Source organism: Panthera tigris, chromosome B1 (genome assembly GCF_018350195.1).
Source record: "Panthera tigris isolate Pti1 chromosome B1, P.tigris_Pti1_mat1.1, whole genome shotgun sequence".
NCBI classification, from domain to species: Eukaryota; Metazoa; Chordata; class Mammalia; order Carnivora; family Felidae; genus Panthera; species Panthera tigris.
Window position 1 is genome coordinate 126,677,799 of NC_056663.1, and position 21,726 is coordinate 126,699,524.

At 36.2% G+C, this 21,726-nt stretch overlaps 1 protein-coding gene across 2 annotated transcripts in view; it reads right to left on the reverse strand.

The window, feature by feature from the left end:
* Positions 1-21,726, reverse strand: part of GRID2 (glutamate ionotropic receptor delta type subunit 2) — a 1,443,376-nt gene that overhangs the window by 94,688 nt on the left and 1,326,962 nt on the right. For both annotated transcript variants that reach the window (XM_042984179.1, XM_042984178.1), the window contains one exon: positions 19,604-19,770. In XM_042984179.1, the coding sequence (XP_042840113.1) occupies positions 19,604-19,770 (167 nt within the window). The remainder of the gene's footprint in view (positions 1-19,603; positions 19,771-21,726) is intronic.

Sequence of the window (21,726 nt, forward strand, 5' to 3'; positions counted from 1 at the left end):
CAACACCCAGTGCTCATCCCAAAAGGTGCCCTCCTCAATACCCATCACCCACCCTCCCCTCCCTACCAGCCCCCATCAACCCTCACCAACTTTGCTCTTTAAATTGTCTGTTCAGGGGTGCCTGGGTAGCTCAGCCGGTTAAGTGTCTGACTTTGGCTCAGGTCATGATCTCCAGGTCTGTGAGTTTGAGCCCTGCATTGGGCTCTGTGCTGAAAGCTCAGAGCTTGGAGCTGCTTTGGATTCTGTATCTCCCTCTCTCTCTGCCCCTCCCTGACTTGTGCTCTGTCTCTTTCTCTCTCAAAAAAAAAATTAAAAAGATTTTAAATTGTTCAGATCAATTCCACTAGGAAGCCTTCCCGATACTTTTCATATGGGTTCTATACTGATTCCTTCTGTTCCCAGAACACATATCACATTGAACAGAAAATAGGCTATTCATTTGTTTGCCTTCCCTCCTAGAGACTAGACAGCTTGGAGACTGGGGTTATATGTAATTCATAGCTCTAAATCCACTGTCTCATAGACTGTCTGGCACATAGTAGGTGGTAAATAAATACATGTTGAATGAAATGAAGTATTGCTAGCTTGTTTTTTCTTTCTCTTTTCAAATCAATTTACACTAACTTGAAACACAGTAAGAACACTATATAGGGTTGATTACATTGGTTTCAGTAGAGATTTCCCTTTTAGGTTGACCATAAAATTTTTATTGCATGTTTAAGCTTATTTTTCATATCGGTCCTGTGGTGTGAATGTATCAAAATGGGCATACAAATGGGAATATTGAGGTAATGCAAGGCTCCACATTACATGTTCTACCTAAAAGCAGTTGCATGGATTTCCAAAGGGTAAAACTAAAGAAGAAAGGAAAGCTTATGAATTCAAATATGCTCTTTACTGGGTGTTTCATTCTGTAGCCTATCTGCTGTGTATAAGTTCATGCTACACGAAGTAACCAAATCCTTTTGGAACACTTCCTGTGCATTTCAACAGTTCTGAATTGGAAATCCTGTGTTAATCAAAAGAATGAATCCCGTGTGCTACCTGCAAAACTGGCTATGTACATAAGGTCATTTTTGGTGGCGAAGAAAAAGAACATTCTAACCTGTGGGAACACATCAACTAACTGGTTGTTAAGATAGATATTCAATGTTGGCAAAGGATGTGAGAAACTCTAAAAGTGCTATGCAATGGCCCATTATTTAAATCTTTCCTAAAGGGATTTCCCTCCCATGTTTTGTGAGATTATGAAGAATCTGTACCTTACAGGTAGCCAGCTTTCAGAGAAATGATTTTATAGATGGTGGTCACAATGGCTATTTGAGACCCTCAAATGGTCAGCTTCACATGAGTAAGACCCAGGGCCTGACCATTTTTGTATTTAGTTAAGGTGTCTCTACAAGCCTTTGTTTCAGAATAGAATATTTTTGCAGTGTGTATATAAAAGGTTTAAAGGGACAACTCCTTTTAAAGCTTTTAGTTTGTTATTCTTTTTATTTTAATCAATGATAACACAGAAAAGCTTTGCTTGAACATTTGTTCAAAAGCTTCTTTTTGAACAGGCTACTTTCTCATTTATTTTTTAGATTTTTCTACATGCACAAAGGTCAAAAAAGTTCTTAAAGTAGGACACGGAATTTTGCATAAACCATCCCAAAGGACTTACGTTTTTAATATAAGGAATTTAATATAAGGAATATAAGGAATTTTAATATAAGGACTTACGTTTTTAATATAAGGAATTTGAAAGAAGAGTCAGCAGCATCAGCTGAGAAACTCGTGTGTTTCAAACTCTACATCAAGCACTGAGGTGCTTAACAAAGGAAGCAAGACTTCCTTCTACAGCAAGTTGCTTACATACTCATGTTTCTTGGTTCCTCCTTCTCTTCTCTATTCCTCCACACTCCACAGTAATTCTGAATAAGGGATATGCAATTCCAGACTTTTAGAATTCAGGAAAAGAACAACATATTTAGGGGATTTGATTGAGGTTGCTCAATTTTTGTTTCATTAAGGAAGGGCATTAGGAAGTTCTTTGCTAATTTCCTGAATGAAAAGATATTTAATTCTCCACATACAAGATAGCTATAAAGTCAGAATAAAATAAAGTTGTTTTTAAAAAAAAAGTTTTTTAAAGAGAAGACAGAGCATGAGTGGGGAGGGGTAGAGACAGTGGGAGACACAGAATCCGAAGCAGGCTCCTTGCTCTGAGCTGTCAGCACAGAGCTGGACAGGGGGCTCAAACTCACCAGCTGTGAGATCATGACCTGAGCTGAAGTTGGACCCTTAACTGACTGAGCCACTCAGGCACCCCCAAAATAAAGTTTGTTTGAACTGAATTCATTGAGTTAACATCTGACTACGTTGTCCTTCTTTCTCTCTTTTCTCACTTGACAGTGGGCTGGTGTACATCTTCTTGGAGCTGGTATCTGTCTGTGGAAAGGTACTGGAAGCTGGCAATAACAATGACTGGACTTTCACCAGTCACTTCACATGGAAAGGCTATTTAAACTAGGTGGGAAGGTGAGCAGGAGTCAGCCAGAGGAAACAGGAATGCCGGAATGAAGCCCTGAGGCAGAAGCAGTCACCCTGAGCAGGCCAGTGCCTTGGAATGCAGTTCCTGGGGAAGAGTGGCAAAATAAAGAGAGACCAGACAAGAAGAGTCTTGTAGGAGTCTTTTTATCTCTTTTGTTTTTCTTTTTGTCTGCATAATATCTGATTCAAAACTTACATCTACTTCAACTTTGGACGTCTTAGAAACTAGGAGGTGGACTAGGATTTTAGGGTTGTTAGTTTATGGTATAGAACGAAGTACACAAGATTGATAGTAGGGAAATCTGGACTTCTCTGTAATCTAAACGCTGCCAGCATGTAACTACATGATTATAGCTCACTCAGCTCTCTGCTCAGGCACTGTGTTTTTCTAAAGTGACCTGGATAAGACTGGCTATGAAACAAAAGACAGTTACTGTTTAGTTTCAAGAATCTATGATTCTTGGATTTTATTTATTTATTTATTTATTTATTTATTTATTTATAATGTACATCCAAGTTAGTTAGCATATAGTGCAATAATGATTTCAGGAGTAGATTCCAGTGATTCATCCCCTATGTATAACACCCAGTGCTCATCCCTACAAGTGTCTTCCTTAATGCCCCTCACCCATTTAGCCGATTACCCCACTCACAACCCCTCTAACAACCTTCAGTTTGTTCTCTGTATTTAAGAGTCTCTTACGTTTTGTTCCCCTCCTTGTTTTCATATTATTTTTGCTTCCCTTTATGATTCTTGGATTTTAAGTTAACAAAGGTCCTATAGACTTTATAATGTAATGTAGGGGGAAGCCACTAAGAATATAGCCTTAACATTCACAACTCAGGCAATAATAGATGTTGGAGAGGATGTGGAGAAAGAGGATCTCTTTTGCATTGCTGATGGTAATGCAAACTGGTGCAGCCACTCTGGAAAACAGTATGGAGGTTCCTCAAAAAATTAAAAATAGAACTACCCTATGACCCAACAATTGCACTACTAGGTATTTATCCAAGGGTACAGGTATACTGTTTCAAAGGGGCACATGCACCCCAATGTTTATAGCAGCGCTATTGACAATAGCCAAAGAATGGAAAGAGTCCAAATGTCCAACAATGGATGAATGGATAAAGAAGATGTGGTATATATATACAATGGAATATTACTCGGCAATCAAAAAGAATGAAATCTTGCTATTTGTAACTATGTGGATGGAACTAGAAGGTATTATGTTAAGTGAAATTAGTCAGTCAGAGAAAGACAAACATCATATGACTTCACTCATATGAGAAATTTAGGATACAAAACATGAACATAAGGGAAGGGAAGCAAAAATAATAAAAAAACAGGGAGGGGGAGAAAACATGAGACTCTTAAATATAGAGAATAAACTGAGGGTTGCTAGAGGGGTTGTGGGTGGAGGGATGGGCTAAATGGGTACAGGAATTAAGGAATCTAGTCCTGAAATCATTGTTGCACTATATGGTAACTAACTTAGATGTAAATTAAAAAAAAATTATAAAAAAGAATATAGCCTTGAGGATATAGTAGGAAACTTGATTCTTTCTTTAGGCCAAAACAAAACAATACAAAATGAAGAAACAAAAAAACAGCAACTAATTTTATTTGTAAATTTTTCTTCACCCTCCATGAAAGCCAGAGATTTAGTGATGAGAGACAAAGTTTCTACTTTCAAGGAATTATTTTGCTAATAAAATAAAAGAAATATATGTTTTACTGGTATAACAGTAATGGCCAACTAGAAGGTAGGTTGAGGTAAAAACCTGAAAGACTTCTATCCATTACACTAGTTAATACCATTTTTTTAAGACCCCCATAGACAAAGAACCGTTTGAGACTAGATCAGGTTACAGAGAAACTGATTGATTATAAGGATTCTATAGACACAAAAAGAACAACTACCACCACAAAAGGATTTGAAAAATAATGTGATACCGTCTATATAGCAGTTATGGAAAGTGATGTTAGTTGTTGAAGATCTCATGGTTGATGAGGTGGAAAAAATTAGACAAGTGGAATTGAGGAAAAAGTGCAAAAGGACATAACTTTAACTGCTTAGCCCTGTATAATTTAGGTTCATAGAATCAATACTAAAATATGTTTCCCCATTATGCTCACTAAACCTTAGTTACTTAATCTATAATGAGGTACAATAATCCTTCCTTTCATGATGTTTTACAAGAATTAAAAGAGGTAATATAGATTGAGAATAATCCATACACGACTGAGTATGAAGATCAAGATATTGAAAACAAGGACAATAAGCAGGAAAATGGATGCTGGGAGAGAGTGAGAACAGTAAGTAGCAAGGAAGTCAAGACCATGTATTAGAGCAGTAGCTCTCAAAGTGTGGACTCCAAATCAGCAGCATTCGACTTCATCTGGAACTTGCTAGAAATGCAAATTATGTTCACACAATCAGGAACTCTGGGGCTGGGGCCTAGCAATCTGTGTTTCAGCAGCCCTGCCAGGTGATGCTCATACTGGCTCAAGTTTGAGAACCACTGAGTCAGAGTAAACCACAGCAGAGCTGAGGCAGTCCAGAACAGCAGTTCATGAATTTTTTTAAGAAATAGCTTTCACAAAACCCAGATCAACAACAACAACAACAAAAGAGAAATAGCTATCAAGCATCAACTCTGTTGCAACGATTGCTCTAGATCCTGAGGATATAGAAATTGTGAGATTTACAGTCATTACTTATTATGTACTTCCCCAGGCATTTCTTGACTAATGCCTCTTCCTGTTTTTCCTGTAATATCAGTTCTCGGTGCTGGGCTCTCTTCTCACTGCACATATTTTCTCTTGATTCCCCCCGCCTTTGTAACTTTGTATTGATAAATCCTAAATCTGTGTCTCTCCCCCCTACCTTACCCCTCTCTAGTGTCATACTTTCGGTAGTTTTCAGATAGACCTCTTGATGTCACCACAAATTCAGTGTGTGCAAAACCAATAGCACATTCTCCCTTTCCACACCACCCTCATCCCCATGTTCCTATTTATAACTTTCCAACTGGGTATATGGTATCATCCCTCTTTCAATTTTCATCCTTTAGTCAGAGTGTATTGGTTTACAGTATGCCTTCTGGAGTGAGGGTTCAAATCCCGGGTTAGCCATTTGTTAACTGTAGCTTGAGGAGTTGTACTAGCACCTATCTCTTCGGGTGTTGTGAGGATTTAAAGAGTTAGTCTATGGAAATGTTAGAGGAGTAACAATAAATGTGCCATAAATGATAGTATTATTATGGGTATTATTCTTCCTCCTTTGTTCCTTATATTCTCTAATACCTATGAATTCCTCTTTCAGATTTGCTGTAAGGGACATTGTAGTGGACTCTTCAATGTCTCTTCCACACCATAGACTGACAGCTTGAACTGTAAGTGTATATTCTCATGGCGTCTGCTCAGGCCAGGGGTACACATAGGACCTACAACGAACTAATTAAGCTGAAGAGACAGATTTATATTCACGCTTTAGAGGAGAGAGAACTCTCATTTTCTTCTCCTTAATGGAAACAGGGGAGCACATCGCCCCTGTTGCTGCTGTAAGCATCCTCTTGTCACAAGGCAGGTCAGCCTGAGGACAGGCCCATCTTACTCACCAAGGATGGATGAGTAGAGACATGGAAGGAACTTGGTTTTTGGCCAATGTCCTGCAACCAGAGCCCACGTTTCATATAACTAGCCCCTTCTACCTATCAAATTGTAACTCTTATTATATTGATTTCTATCCTAAATTTCACATTTATATATTTAAGTTCCTGTCTAATAAAAATGCCAAGTTTATCAAACCCAGGCCAAAGTCTTAATTCCCCTGGCTCTTAACCTGCTTCTGGCCATGCTTGACCAACTCAGATAGTGGAATCACCATACACTTATTTGTTCAGAAGAAAAAGTTATCTTGAATCCTCTATTTACCATCACATCCATATCACTTGCCAGTCCTATAAGTTTTATAGCTATAAGTTTTATACCTATGAGAGACTGGAACTTGTCACTTTTCACCATCTTAATTATACCGCCCTAGACCTAGCCATTATTGCTTCTTCTCTTGATTATGGAGCTAGCTTCCTAACTGATCTTCCCACATTTACTCTTGCTCACTGCTTCTATTGCCCTCCCTCTTTTCTACCATATTCCTTCTCTACCTTAGCAGTTAGAGGTAACAAATACGCCTCTTTTAAAAACTTCCAAAAGCTTGCCTTTGTTATTGAGGAAGAATCTACAGTTTGTATTGTGTTTTTCAAGTTTCCACCATACAACACATCTGGGCCTAACTCTTTCATTTCCTTTCACACCACTCTCTTGTTTGTTCACTCTGTGCCATGCTGGACTCCTTGCCATTCTTTAAACACTCCCAAGCTGGTTCTCATTTCAGAGCTTTTACATTTGCTGTTGCCTATGCATAGAATACTCTTTACCCACATTTTACATTCAAGATTGTAATCAAATGTTGCTTCCTCAGAAGAATCTTTTGTGACCCATCCCAACACTGATCCATCTTTATTCTCTGTCCCACTTGCATTTTCTATATTGCATGTTTTTCAATGTGAAATTATCTTACTTGTTGTCTTATTTATTGCATGTTTTCTCCTCCAACTCTCCAGTATAATGTAAGCTCCAGGAAAGCAATAACCCTGTCAAACTTGTTCTCTATTTTTTCTCTAGAAAAACAAAATAGTATGAAGCACTAAGTAGCTCCTCAACAAATATTTGTTGATTAAATGAATAAACATGAATCCTATTCTCTAATATGTTGCTTGCCTTAGTAATCAGAAGGGAGAACAGGACTATTTTCCCCTCAAACATTTAACAAGAATTTATTGAACACCTAATAAATATGAATTATATGTCTACAGAAGATTAAAAAGGAATAAGATAGATTTGCTCTTCTTTTCAAGCTAAGAATTTAGAACATATTGGAAATGTCAAGGTATAAACACAAGAAATGAATAAAAAAGTGACATATATCACTACAGTTTAGTACAGGCTTGAGCTGTTTGTAGCAAAACAAGGAAAGAGAGGGAAAATAACTGCAGTATCTTCCACAGCTTTCTATTTTCAATACATTTATTGTTTACTTATGATCAGCTGATATAAGACAGCTTCAATTTCAAATGGATCTGCCCCCTCACTGTAAAGGAGGACTTTGGCTGTTGGCATGATGTTTAAGTTTCTGAAAATCACCTGAATTGCCCATAGGCATTCGAGCAGAGAAGAAGGTGGCTACTTGAGGGGGCCTGAAGACAATTTGGAAGCTTGTTATTCTAGTGAACACTGGTGCATGAGCTTAGACTTATTTATAGCAGGAGGAACTCCCATTGCATAACGTTGGACAGCATGGGTTCAAACCTGGGTCTGCTATTTATTAGCTTTATGACCTTGGAAAACTGAAAATATTTTCCTTGACTCGGTTTCCTCATCTGTAAAATGAGGCAAATCATAGTATTTACCTCAAAAGTTTATTGTAAAGATTCAATGGCCATATGGTTAGGGCACTTGGAACAGTACCTGGCACACAGGAAGTCTTCAATGATTGTTAACTATTCTTTTAGGCTACAGTGTAGTTTCTCTATAAATTGGGATAACACAATCCATAGCACTCTATTATTTGTGCTACTTTTTCTATATGTCTATAAAGTAATGACAATTTTTATTTATTTTTTCATTTTTATTTATTTTTGAGGGAGAGGGACAGAGACAGAGCATGAGTGGTGAGGGGCAAAGAGGGAGGGAGACACAGAATCTGAAGCAGGCTCCAGGCTCCATGCTGTTAGCACAGAGCCTGGTGCTGGCTAGAACTCACAAGCTGTGAGATCATGACCTGAGCTGAAGTCAGAAGCTTAACCAACTGAGTTACCCAGGTGCTCCAAAAATGACAATTTTTAAACAGGTGTTCTAGTCATGTTTATGACTCTGTTAAACATATTTACTAATATTTCTGCTCCTTTATAGAAGATATAGCTATGCTTCTGAAAACATTTATTTTAGTAATGAATTCTAAGGATAAAAAACTGATTTTTCAACAAAGAGATTGGCAGAACAGGGTGGGGATGGAACCCTGGACTGAGAGCCTGGATTTGTGGTCCCCAGGGCATGTTCCGACCTAAGTTTTTTTTGTTTCTTCGTTTGTTTTTCCTGATCTAAATTTAAAGTCTGGGCAGGTCATCCAACTTCTCTTCTTAGTTTCACATTTGTAACATAAGGGAATTCTAAATGCATGCTGAAGTCATATTCACGTCTCATATTCTATGGTTGTTCCTTCTATCAAGGTCATTATCATGCAAGCCCACATGCTTATTCCCACGTTGTTATTCTTACAATATTTTAAGGGTCTATAAAAAAGCACCACATTCTTTGATTATCTTCAATGACATCAAATTTTCCCTGTGAAAAATATGTTGGGGCTAAGTCTGGTGAGTAGGATGAGTGTTTTGAATGGGAAAGTATGACGTAAGTATAATGGGATAGAGTATTTTTGAGAGGCTTATAATTGCTTCTCAGGTGTGCGTGTGTGTGCACACGTGTGTGCGTGTATGGGTGCTTTCAAGTGCAGTACACATTTCCAATTTTAAGTTCTTAAATGTTTCGTTAAAAATTCAGCCTTTAGTCACACCTAATTTATGCCACTATAATAACTATGCTTTTTGTAAAACAACTGCTTTTTGAATGAAACAATACTTCCTGAGATCTAGAAACAGCCCAAATCTTACAAAATAATGAAGGACTGATCAGACTTCTTGCAAAGCAGCTTGGTCTAATGTCATGGGCTCATTATCCAGCTGAAATATTGCTCTGTGCTTTGCACTAGTCATTTATCTTCCCTGTGCCTCAGTACTTTTTTTCAGAAAATTCTAATAAAGACGCTTGTTCATAAGGGCCACTCTTGTACCTTGGATGAAGTATTCCCCAAATGCTGTGTGACGTAAGTGCAAGGAAAATAGAATCTTGCAACGCTTCAAAATCTACTCCATAGGATTGCACTATCTGATGGTTGGGTTTGTGTTCAGCATTAAGAATGCTGTCTGCTTCTTGAGAGTAAAGGCTGGTAATTTTCTTAAAATTTGGCTACCGCTTTACGAGATTAATAAAACTAACCTCTAATCATATGGTGCCCAAATGATGAATATTTTTGAAATATCTCCATATGGGAAATATCACCAATTGTACTTATACTCTCATTTGCATAGGCCAAACACTGAAGCAAATGTGAATTGCTTAGGTTTTCCACCAGAAGCAGCAGTCAGGGTGATGGGTAAAGTCCAGAGAATATTAATTCAGGAAACAGAAAAAAATCACTGACTAATCAGCTACTTCATTTTTTCTCTTTTGCCAAAGTTCCATAAATTCAAAATTCTAGGTTTAAAATAAATGTTTTAAAAGGGACAGCTCTGAAATAGGAATAGTATATTATTTTATGGCTTCCAGAGGCTAATCCTTATTTAATAAATGCATATAATATGAGAAGAGACAATAATTTCCTTTAACACTTTATTAGTTAAAATATGTTGTTATTTAAAATGAAAACGCATGTACAAATGTATATTATTATTTTATTCTACTTTAGTCTCTATTTGACAGTGAATCTTTCATGCCCTCTCTCTTGCTTTTGTTTTGCATCCCCTGAAACATTTTTCTTTCTTACTTTGTATAAACATGACCATCTAAATTATCTTGTTTTCTTGATCCAGAACAGACAATGTGGATGTGATGAAACCAGCTGGTTTCAGTGGTGTGTGTGAATGTATTTTGTAAAATTTATTTACTTTTTTATTTTTAAAAACAGTACCTGATGTGTGAGACAGAAGACTACCACTAGGGATATGTAAATGTAATTTGAGCAACTGTAGAACGAAAGTCTGTAAGCTGGAAGGCTGTTTAAAATAAATATGCACTGGGTAGTGACTTACATTTTTAAAAAATAATCTAGAAATCGTTTTCCAGTTGATTTTACCCAGAGGTGAAACTGAGCTGATGCAACACTTGCAATAAATGGTCGAAAAAGAAACATAAGAGTTGGAAGGAGAACACGAGAGAAAGCTGTTGTGACCACTTGAACCTGCACATTGTCTCCCTTTCAGATTCCTGGATTATATGCACTCCTCTGATTGCCACCAAGTCCTCTCTACCCCTCTTCAAACGATACCTTTTTTTCTAATCTTTTCTCCTCAATCTGAGGATATTCTCCCCACTTCACAGCCGGAATACTACAAAAGCCTTGTAAATGGCTTTTCTCAATTAGGCTTTGTCTTGTTTAACCCAACACCTTGGCTTCCTCAAATACTCCTGTGTCCAGATATTCTCCTCAGAGCCTCATGGAGCTGGTGTGGGGTCCTGAGTGAGGACATAAGCCCCAGCCTGGGTTTGAGTCCTAGTTCCATTTGTAATTATTGTGTGACTTTGGTAGGATACTTACCTGAGTCTCAATTTCCTCAAATTTATAAAATGCAAAAAAAAAAAAAAAGAAATTAATAAATGCCCAATTTACAGAGTTGTGGTAAATACTACATGAGACACATCAAATGTTTAGCACATATGTATTTCATAAATAGCAGCTATCTTCAGTACTCTGGTGTAGCACACTTTCTGTTAGCTTCTCTGCTTCTATTCACCTGTCACTATCCTCTCCAGCCAAATTATTCCTCCTCATTGTCTCTCAACACGCGGTGACTTTTTCATTTTGATACTTTCCTCATGTTTTCCTGAGTATCTCACCTAGACTTGTCCCCGTATCCAAATTCTACTTATCCTTGAAGCTTTCTAGCTCAAGTCTAGTAAAATAGCTCTATTCTACTCAGCAACGATCTCCTTTTCTCTAAAATTTTTCAACATTTATTATCCATACCGGTGTAATGTATAAATTCATATTGCTAAATATTTACACATGTATCTTGATAACATCACTCCTACTCTCAGAGCCCAGAGACTGTATATATTATGTATACCCAAAGGGAAAACAATTCTTTAACTTCCGGTTATAAGTGTCTATGTGAGAGCTCCTTCCAGCCTTCTGAGTGCAGAGGTTAATTTTGGAATTGCTAGCTGGGCAATCAGCTTTTTTTCTCTTCCCGAAAAGGGAACAAAGTAGTTTAAGAGTACCTCATTCTTATTGGTGAATAAAAGGATTAGGGCTCTAAGCTTTCAAGTTAAAGGAATATTTCCTACCTTCCTTGTGGGAATGAAAGTATATAAGTTCTTAATAGCAGGGAGCTGGAAAGAAAGGTGGACATGTGCTGTGTTTATTTTCTTTTTTCTTCTAAGTTTTTATTACTCATTATATGAATAATTGGAGAATGCCAGAAAGAAAAAAAATTATTATGGTAACAGAAAATAGAAGACTTTTCCTTCCTTCCTCCCTCCCTCCCTTCCTCCCTCTTTTCCTTCCTTCCTTTCTTCCTTCTTTCCTCCCTCCCTCCCTCTTTCTTTCTTTCTTTCTTTCTTTCTTTCTTTCTTTCTTTCTCTTTCTTTCTTTCCTAACAAACACAAAGAATAGGTATTTAATTTATTAGAATATAAGTAAATGGGATAATCTTTGATCAAAAAGTTAGATAGATCTTTTGTTCATTCATCAAATATTTGTTAACTGATTACTCTATGCTTGCACAAAGGTAGCCACTAGAGATGTAGAGACATATGCCTGAATTCAAGGGGCTTACCAACATGAGGCAGGACCCAAGAAGTAAACTGTAAGAAATATTAAGACAGAAAAAGATCTAATGTGGTTTTTCTGAATCCAAACAGCAATCAGACAAGGAAAAGAAAAAAGAAGCATTCAAATTGGTAAAGCAAAGTAAAACTGTCACTTTTGGCAGATGACACAATACTACATGTTGAAACCCTAAAGATTCCACTAAAAGGGTGCCTGGGTGGCTCAGTCAGTTAATTCAGCTCAGGCCATGATCTAATAGCTTGTGAGTTGGAGCCCTACGTTGGGCTCTGTGCTGCTGGCTCAGAGCCTGGACCCTGCCTTGGATTCTGTGTCTCCCTCTCTTCTGGCCCTCCCTGGTTCTCTCTCTCTCTCTCTCTCTCTCTCTCTCTCTCTTAAAAATAAATATAAACATCATAAAAAAAAAGATTCCACTAAAAAACTAATAGAACTAATAAATGCATTCTGAAGATACAAAATCACCATACACAAATATTTTGCATTTTTGTACACTAATAATGAACTAGCAAAAAGAAAAATTAAGGCAATAATTTCATATTGAATAAAAGAATAAAATACTTAGGAATAAATTTAGCCAAGGAGGTGAAAGGCTTATACTCTGAAAACTATAAGAAACCGATGCAACAAATTGAAGATGGCACAAATGGAAAGATATAGCACATACATAGATTGGAAAATTAATATTGTTAAAATGTTCACACTACCCAAAACAGTGTACAGATTTGATGCAATCTCCCAAAATGCCAATAGCATTTTTCACAAAACAAATAATCCTATAACTTATAAGGAATCACAAGAGACCCCAAACAGCCAAAGCACTCTTGAGAAAGAACAAGGTTGGAGGTATCACACTCCCAGATTTCAAACTATACTACATATCTTTAGTAATCAAAATAGTATGGTGCTGGCACGAAAATAGACACAAAGGGCATTGGAACATAACAGAGGGCCCAGAAATAAACCTATGCATGTATGGTTAATAAATCTACAACAATAAGGGAAAGAATATACAATAGGGAAAAGATAATCTCTTCAATAAATAGTGCTGGAAAACTGGACAGCTACATGCAAAACAATGAAACGCAACCACTTTCTCATACCATATACAAACATGAACGCAAATAATGAAAAACCTAAATGTAAGACATGAAACCATAAAAATCCTAAAAGAAAAACATAGTCAGTAAACTCTTGGGTAATCAGTCTTAGCAATTTTTTGGTTGTTTGTTTGTTTTTGGATCTGTCTCCTCAAGCAAGGGCAACAAGAGTAAAAACAAACAAACAAACCTGGAACTACATTAAACTAAAAAGCCTTCCAATGAAGGAAAAACAAAACAACATGGCTACTTACTAAATGGGAAAAGATATTTGCAAATGATATACCTGATAAGGGTATTCGAAATATATAAAGAACCCATACAACTGAGCACTAAATAATTTGATGAAAAAATGGGAAGAGGACCTGAACGGACATTATTTAAAAGAAGACATACAAATGGCCAACAGACATGACAAGATGCTCAACATCACTCATCATCAGGTAAGTGTAAATCAAAACCACAATGAAATAGCACCTCATACCTGTCAGAGTGGCTAGTATCAAAATGTCAAGAAACAACAAATGCTAGTAAGGATGTAGAGAAAGCACTGTTGGTGGGAATGTAAACTTGTTCAGCCACTATGAAAAACAGTATGGAGGTTTCTCAAAAAATTAAAAATAGAAATACCCTACAACCCAGCCATCCCACTTGTGGGTATTTCACCAAAGCAAAGAAAAACATTAAATTCAAAAAGACATATGCACTCCTATGTTCACTGCAGCATTATTTAAAATATCCAAGATGTAGAAGAAGCCTAAGTGGTCATTGATAGATGGATAAAGATGATGGGATGGATATATATATATATATATATATATATATATATATATGAATATTACTCAGCCATAAAAAAGAATGGAATCTTGCCATTTGTGACAATATATAGACTTAGAGGCTATTATACAAAGGGAAGTAAGTTGGACAGAGAAAGACAAAAGCCATATGCTATCACTCACATGTGGAATCCAAAAAAAAACAAAACAAATAAGACAAAACAGAAATAGACTCATAAACAAAAAGAATGAACTGGTGATTGCCAGAGGGGATGTGGGTGGAATGATGGGTGAAACAGGTAAAGGGGATGAAGAGGTACAAACTTTTAGTTATAAAATAAATAAGTTATTGGGATGGAAAGTGTAGCAAAGGGCATATAGTCAATAATATTGTAATAACATTGTATGGTGACAGGTGGTAACTATGCTTACTGTGGTTAGCATTTTATAATGCACATAAATGTAGAATCATTTTTAGTACATCTGAAACTAATATAATATCGTATGTCAATTACACTATACTTCAGTTCAAAAAAATTATGCCTGGCCTGTCCAGGCTATTCTGGAAATTAGGGCCCTGGTAAAAATAAAAACAAAAACAAAAACAAAGTGAAGCACAGATATTCTAACAGTTAACAATGCAAAGGGAAGAAACAACAACAAAAAAGAGGCTATATTCAAGAAAATTAAAAGTAATTAAACAAATAAAAGTGGTCATTTATGGACCAAAAATGAAAGTATGTCATGTGTAAGGATTATGATTAATGCTATTCTGTGCCCCCAAGAGGGAGAGGAAGGCGGGCAGAGAGAGAAAGGGCAATCTGTAAGTATTTATTTAAAACACAGATTGTTAAACATCTATGACAATTTTTGGAGCCATACTGTCTCGATTTGAATCTCAGCTCTCATACTCAATGGCTTTGTGAACTAGGACAAATTATGTTACCTCATTATGTCTCAGCTTCTGTGTCTATAAATTGAGGATAATACTAGTACTTACCTCACAGATTGCTTCATTTTGCAAACTACATTTTGCTACTCAAAATTTGGCACATGTAAACATAATATAGTATTATTTTTATATGCTTTTAGAAGAAAGTTGAGGGAAGATAGGGTGCATGATGATGAGAAAACTGGACATGGAATTAGGGCTCTTGAAAATTTTCTAGCTTTATGGCTTTTTGTGATTCTGAGTAAGTAATTTACCCCTTTGAACTAGTTCCATCGTTGATAAAAAGGGAACTACCGATTATTCCGTTTGTAAAAATTCTGAAATTCTGTGGCTAGATTGAAATATTATTTATGCGTCTGTACCAATATCATGAATCCAACAAAATCATTCTCCATACAATTTGAAATATGTCCTTGTTTTTGTGTGACTAGGTGGTTCATTCCTAAAGTTTAGAGATAGAAGCCAATAGGCAAAAAAGGGACTTTTTTTATTGATGAAGTATAACATTAAACTTATGAATTAATTACTCCTTGGTATCCACTAAGATTTGAGAACAGAGATGAGCTCATACTAAATGCTCAATAAATATTTTTAAATCATTTTTAGTCTAATGAATGGTTAAGATTCTGAAATCAACACTGGAGTTTATTTTATTAAAAGAATAATAATATCACTGAAAAATTCAGCTCTCTTCTACTCTTAAATGTTTTTAATGTAACAGCTTTTGACTAAATAATTTTTGTATACAAAGACCTATTACAAGACAAGGGCCACATACGCATTTGATGAAATGGTGTCACAGAATTCACTGCAAACATCACTCACCCACTAGAACTCTGGCCTATCTGATGAGATTGCATAAATACTTCAGCTTCTGCTGCCAAGTTATCTATTATTTGTGCAGACAAGGAAACAAAACTCCTCAATCTGATTCTATGATTATATATACTGTAGCATTTACTGGTCCTTAACAGTCATTCCTGAGTGTGTCTACAATCATACAATTGTAAAGTGAGTAGATCCCTATAGCCTGTGTTTCTGATGCTTAACCTAACATTTGCCAAAACTCAGGCCATCCATTCAGCACATTCACTTGTAGTATAATAGTTGTGCACTAATATGCAAACATACAATAAGCAAATGAGCATTTCATATGATTGTTTTGAAGTGTCATTAAAGTATAGAAGCATATAAGATACTTGGCAGATAGTGCATAATATATGTAGTTACTATATCAACATATAATATTTATTAGATATTAATATTTATTACATACTTGAATACTTTGGTATCTTATAAGTCATGGTATAGGTGTATAGGTACCTGAGAAGAAATTAGCATTTACTTCATATAAAAATCACCCTGAATGCTATCATTTTCATTGAAAATAATTATAGTAGCAATCAGTGATCTAGCATAATCAAGAGCCCAGGATAAGTTGATGTATTAAAGTTGTTTATAATAATTTCTAAGGTGTACTACAATGATTAAATTTTATGGTCTATAATTTTTTAAATCAGTTAATAAAAAAGAGATATCTTTTCCCTAATGGCCACAGCAGAAGAGAATGAATGCACATATTTTCTGAATTCAGGGAGGGAGTTAGGGTAATAGATTAATGTGGCACATGTGTATAAAAGGATGCATTGGCACATCAACAGTCACCAGATCATGTTTCTTTCCTAGATTTCTCTTCTTTCAGATGTCCAGGAAACCAGGATACATAGGTCATTATTTAGGAGCTCCACAGAAAGGGACAATTTAAATTGCCAACATCCATAATGCAAATCAAAGGAAAAATAATGCTCAATGCTTAGTATTGTTTTTCAGCAGCTCACTGGATTGTATTTTCTCAGAATTAAAAATCTCTCTTAGGTAAAGCGCCACAGGGATAATAAGAAATGGAACACTTAGTGTGATTTATTAACTATTTCTTTAGTTGCCATTATGTTTGTGTATTGATTTTATTGGCTTCTTCTTTTGCATAAAAGACCCAGAAAGCAGTTCGGGAAACAAAAAGAAAAGCCCAATTAACTACAACTATAGAAATAGTTAAAAACAACGGTGTGCCTCTTTGCTTAGAAGTATCTCTTCTAGGGGCACCTGGATGGCTCTGTTGAGCGTCTGACTTTAGCTCAGGTCATGATCTCACAGCTCGTGAGTCAGAGCCCCGTGTCAGGCTCTGTGCTGATAGCTTGGAGGCTGGAGTCTGCTTGGGTTTCTGTATCTCCCTCTCACTCTGCCCCAACCCACTCACATTCTGTCTCTGTCTCTCTAAAAAATAAATAAACATTATTTTTTTTTAATCTCTTCTATTTGTTCCTTCCTCCTCATTCTCCATTGCCCAGTTATGAACTATGCCTTCCTTGTCTCATGCTTACAGGTTTGCTCTAGTTTTGTCAATCCTAATCCATCCTTCAGCTCAAAACTAGATTAACCCTGCCTTAAATACTCCTGCTTCATTCCCCCCCCCCCACCCCCACCCCCGGCTCTAGAATGGGCTATAGGTTTTCACAGCTGCTTGTGGTCTACAATACGACTTCCAAACTTCGAATTTCCTTTCAAATTAACTTGCTGCCCTTGTTGCTTCTCAACATATTCTCCTCTCTCCTACTTCTACCCTGTTGTCTTCATCATTTCTCCAAGAATTATCTATGTTTTCCTTTCAGCCTAACTATTCTCTACTAATCCTTCAAGGTCAAATTCAGAGCTCACCTTTTCTGGAGAACTTCCATTCATGTTTCCTTTGATTAACTCTTCATTCTGTATAGTATTCAATTCTTTCAATATCTCAGCTACACAACTTAGTGCAATATAAAGATGCAATACTGATACTGTATATATGTAAATGTCAGCACACAGTTCTAGAAATGTCTCTATTGTTCATTGTTTCATGTGCATGGGCCATGAATCTCCAACTAGACTGTAAGTGTCTTCCAGGTAAGATCTCTACAGCATAACTGATTTCCAGTTTGTTCCCCTTAGAATCTACTCATCAATAAAGGTGTTTTAACTGATTAATCATTTTTTATACATAAGTACTTTACCTCCTAATTTATTCTTATTTCATTTTTGTCATTTTTGATGTTTTCAGAGCCAGAAGGAGCCACTGGTAGGTTGTATGTTTGGTCATAATTATTTACTTCTTTCTTCCCTTTATGTGAAGTACAGTTCCCCACCCCCATCGATTCTGGGCTTGGCCATGAGACTCTTTTTCTTGAGTGGTTTGTGGCAGATGTGGTATATGCCACAACCAATTAAAAAGCACAAGCAGCACTGCAGGTTTCTGGCAGCCCCTTCTGCAACTTCTCATTGCTGTGAAAACAGGTTGTCCCAGATAGGGCCACGTCTCCAACCTGGCCCTGGAATGAGAAGTTGACCTGCAGCCCGCTGCAGACCTTCACCCAATCACAGCCTTACGTTTCATGAATGCAAAAAGTCCCTGGTACTCTGGGGCTTGTTTATTACACAGAAAAGCTGTCTAACACAGACCTTGGAGTTTGTCACACTTCCTCTTCTGTAGATAAGGAGAGAGGCCTAGATTTTTTGTCAGCTGATGGGAGAGTTTGGACATCAATTCTGGACTCCTGACTTAATTTTGTTTTTGTTTTTGTTTTTTTAATGAAAACACCTAGCTTTTTGTTATCCTAAAATCTGGAGGAATGCAACCCAAATAGCTTGAAATTTGGGGCCATAGTACTACCTGGTACTGCCCTCTTGGTCTGGCATTGGTTTTTAGAAAATAGGTAGCAAAATATCTAGAAAATAAACAAAATGCAGTATCAATGTCAAATGAAATATACTTCTACCCAAAAGCTACTGCAGTCTCTTAGGTCCACACTTGTTTGATAGTAGATAGAATGAAATGCAGTGATCTTTGGGAGTGCCTCTCAGGCCCAGGTCTTTCAATACACACTGTTAATCTAAAATATACATTTCAAAATCTTTTCTTTTAAAAAAAATTTATAAAAGAAAACTTGAATTTGAGGATGAATATAATTTCTTAATTTACCATCTCCTTAATTCCGTGACAAAGTCTCATATACTTTGATGCCAAGTGAGGGAGTCTAAAATTCTTATTCTTTTCCTTTGTGAAATTCAGATGGAAAGATCCTATCATTATGTGCTTCAGTACATCAGACTGGTCCTAAGTACATTTAACTTTGTCCTGAAGTTTATTTTATGGTTTAGTATTCATAGGAATGAATTCATTTTGCTACAACACTTACTCCTTAAAAATTCAGAGACTAAACTGCTAATTAAGTTCTAAAAAAATTATTAACATACTACTTTCTTTTGCATATCAATTTTTAAAGAGTAAAACCAGTCATATGCAGCAATATTTCTCCCTTTTTATGGAAAAAATAATACATCAGTACATGCTTTAGGAAATGAATGTGTCATTTAATAACATTTATACCTACCTTTTATTATTGTTATTTATTATGCTTTTCCAAACAAAGAAAACAAAATGTAATAAAACTAAATGGGTAATCAAGTAGATTTTCTTTTTCTATTTTTTTGTCTCTCCTTATTTGGACCACACACAAATCTTACCTTTGTGAAAAAACATCCCTGTAAGGACTGCCATGTTGCAATGCAATTCCATATCCCCGATCAGCAACGGTGTTTCCAATGGTGTAAAATGAACAATCTGGGTCATTGATAGCCACATATTCCAATACAGCTGCATCCCATACAAACGCATAATTTCCATATTTTACCTGTGAAAATACGGAGAATAAAAGCAGAAAATAGGATTTAAGTTTGGAATTTTAAGTTATACAGACAAGGTAAAAAATATTACATTTGTGTATATTTAGTTGTATAAAAACATGGTAGGACCTATATTTCTACATACATATTCTGAATGAGAATTTGGCTTTTGGCTAATTTAAAGCTCTGTTCTCTTGGAAATGAGATAAAGTTAGAATGTTGTTTATGTTTCCAGGCAACATAGCTTATAGTAGTAAATCTCATCTGGACTGGGAAAACAATAAATATATGAAAAGAAGCCATGTCTTTGAGCTTCTCTGAGTGCAGTAATTCTTGTAATTGGACTTGTCTCTTTGGGGACATGGAAGTTACACTTTTTTAGTTATTACGAGAGATATTGGCTTCTAACACGAGGTTATTAGGCTTCTAAGCCAGGTAGGTTTTTCTACTCACCCGATATAGGTATTGTCTCCTTGCATGTGATCTATATTCTATCTTTTTAAATGTTTTTTGTTTTATTTTTGAGGGAGAGAGAAAGACAGAGTGTGAGTGGAGTAGGACAGAGAGAGAGGGAGACACAGAATGCAAAGCAGTCTCCAGGCTCAGAGCCGTCAGCACAGAGCCTGATGTGGGCTCCCACTCAGGAACCCTGAGATCATGACCTGAGCCAAAGTCCAAGGCTTAACCGACTGAGTCACCCAGGTGCCCCTGCATGTGACCTATATTCTAAATGAATGTTGTAAGTCAAACTCTCACTGAAGAAAAATAATTAACACTACCCTGCTGGCAAGACATATTCCCTATCTTATGTTATTCTAAGTTATCTGTTGCCAAGTGTGGTCTATGCAAATTTTGCAGCTGGACTTAAATGAAACCCTTTTGTTGGGCATTGAAATGAGGAAAAAATAATTATACAATCTTCCCTCTCATCATTTAGGAAACATAACTTGATCCTGGTTGTTTACAACACCTTTTAGTGATTATCTTTTATGTATAAGTGTGACTTTTCCCCTAAATTACAAATTTATCAAAAATAAAAGGCAACCTTAATAAAATTAATTTAAAAATTATGTATAAATATAGAATTTAAGTCACAAAATAAACAGAACTAATAATTAAATCAAATATTCAGCTAGTTTGTTTGTTTAGAAAGCAATTTCTTGCTAAATCTGACTAGGGAAAAAGAAAACTTTTACATATAAATACAGATAGAGGAAGTGGTATCAGCAACATGAAGGAATAGGAGGTCTTCTCATAGAAACAACAATTTGGCAGCCATCCATGAACAAAGTACCTTTGTGGGAGCTTTGGGATCCTTGTTGTGTAACTGTGACAGAATCTAAGACTGAATAATACTTTCAGGAGACAGGGCTGTTCTCAGTGATTGGCTAACCAACTGTTGTTCTGTCTACATTCCTGAAAGCAGCCTATCCCCTTGAGGACTTAACTCCAGTACTACAAAGGTAGAAGACAAAGATGCCCATTCTCACCACTTCTATTCAACATAGTACTAGAAGTCTTAGCCAAAGCAATTATACAGGAAAAAGAAATAAAAATATCCAAACCAGAAAGGAAGAAGTCACAATATCTCTGTCTGCAGATGATAAGATCATATATGTAGAAAATCTTAAAGACTAAACAAAAAAAGCTGTTAGAACTAATAAAGCAATGCAGTAAAGTTGCAGAATACAAAATCAGCATGCAAAAATCAGTGGCATTTCTATACACAAGCAATGAACTCTCTGAAAAGGATATTAAGAAACAATGACATTTATAATAGCAATGAGAATAACAGAATACTTAGGAAGAAATGTAACCAAAGAAGTAAAATATTTATATGCTTAAAGTTACAAAAGAGTGAGGAAGGAAATTAAAGAAGACATAGATTAATGGGAAGAAATCTTGTGTTTGTGTATTAGAAGAATTAACATTGTTAAAATGCCCATACTACCCAAAGTGATCTA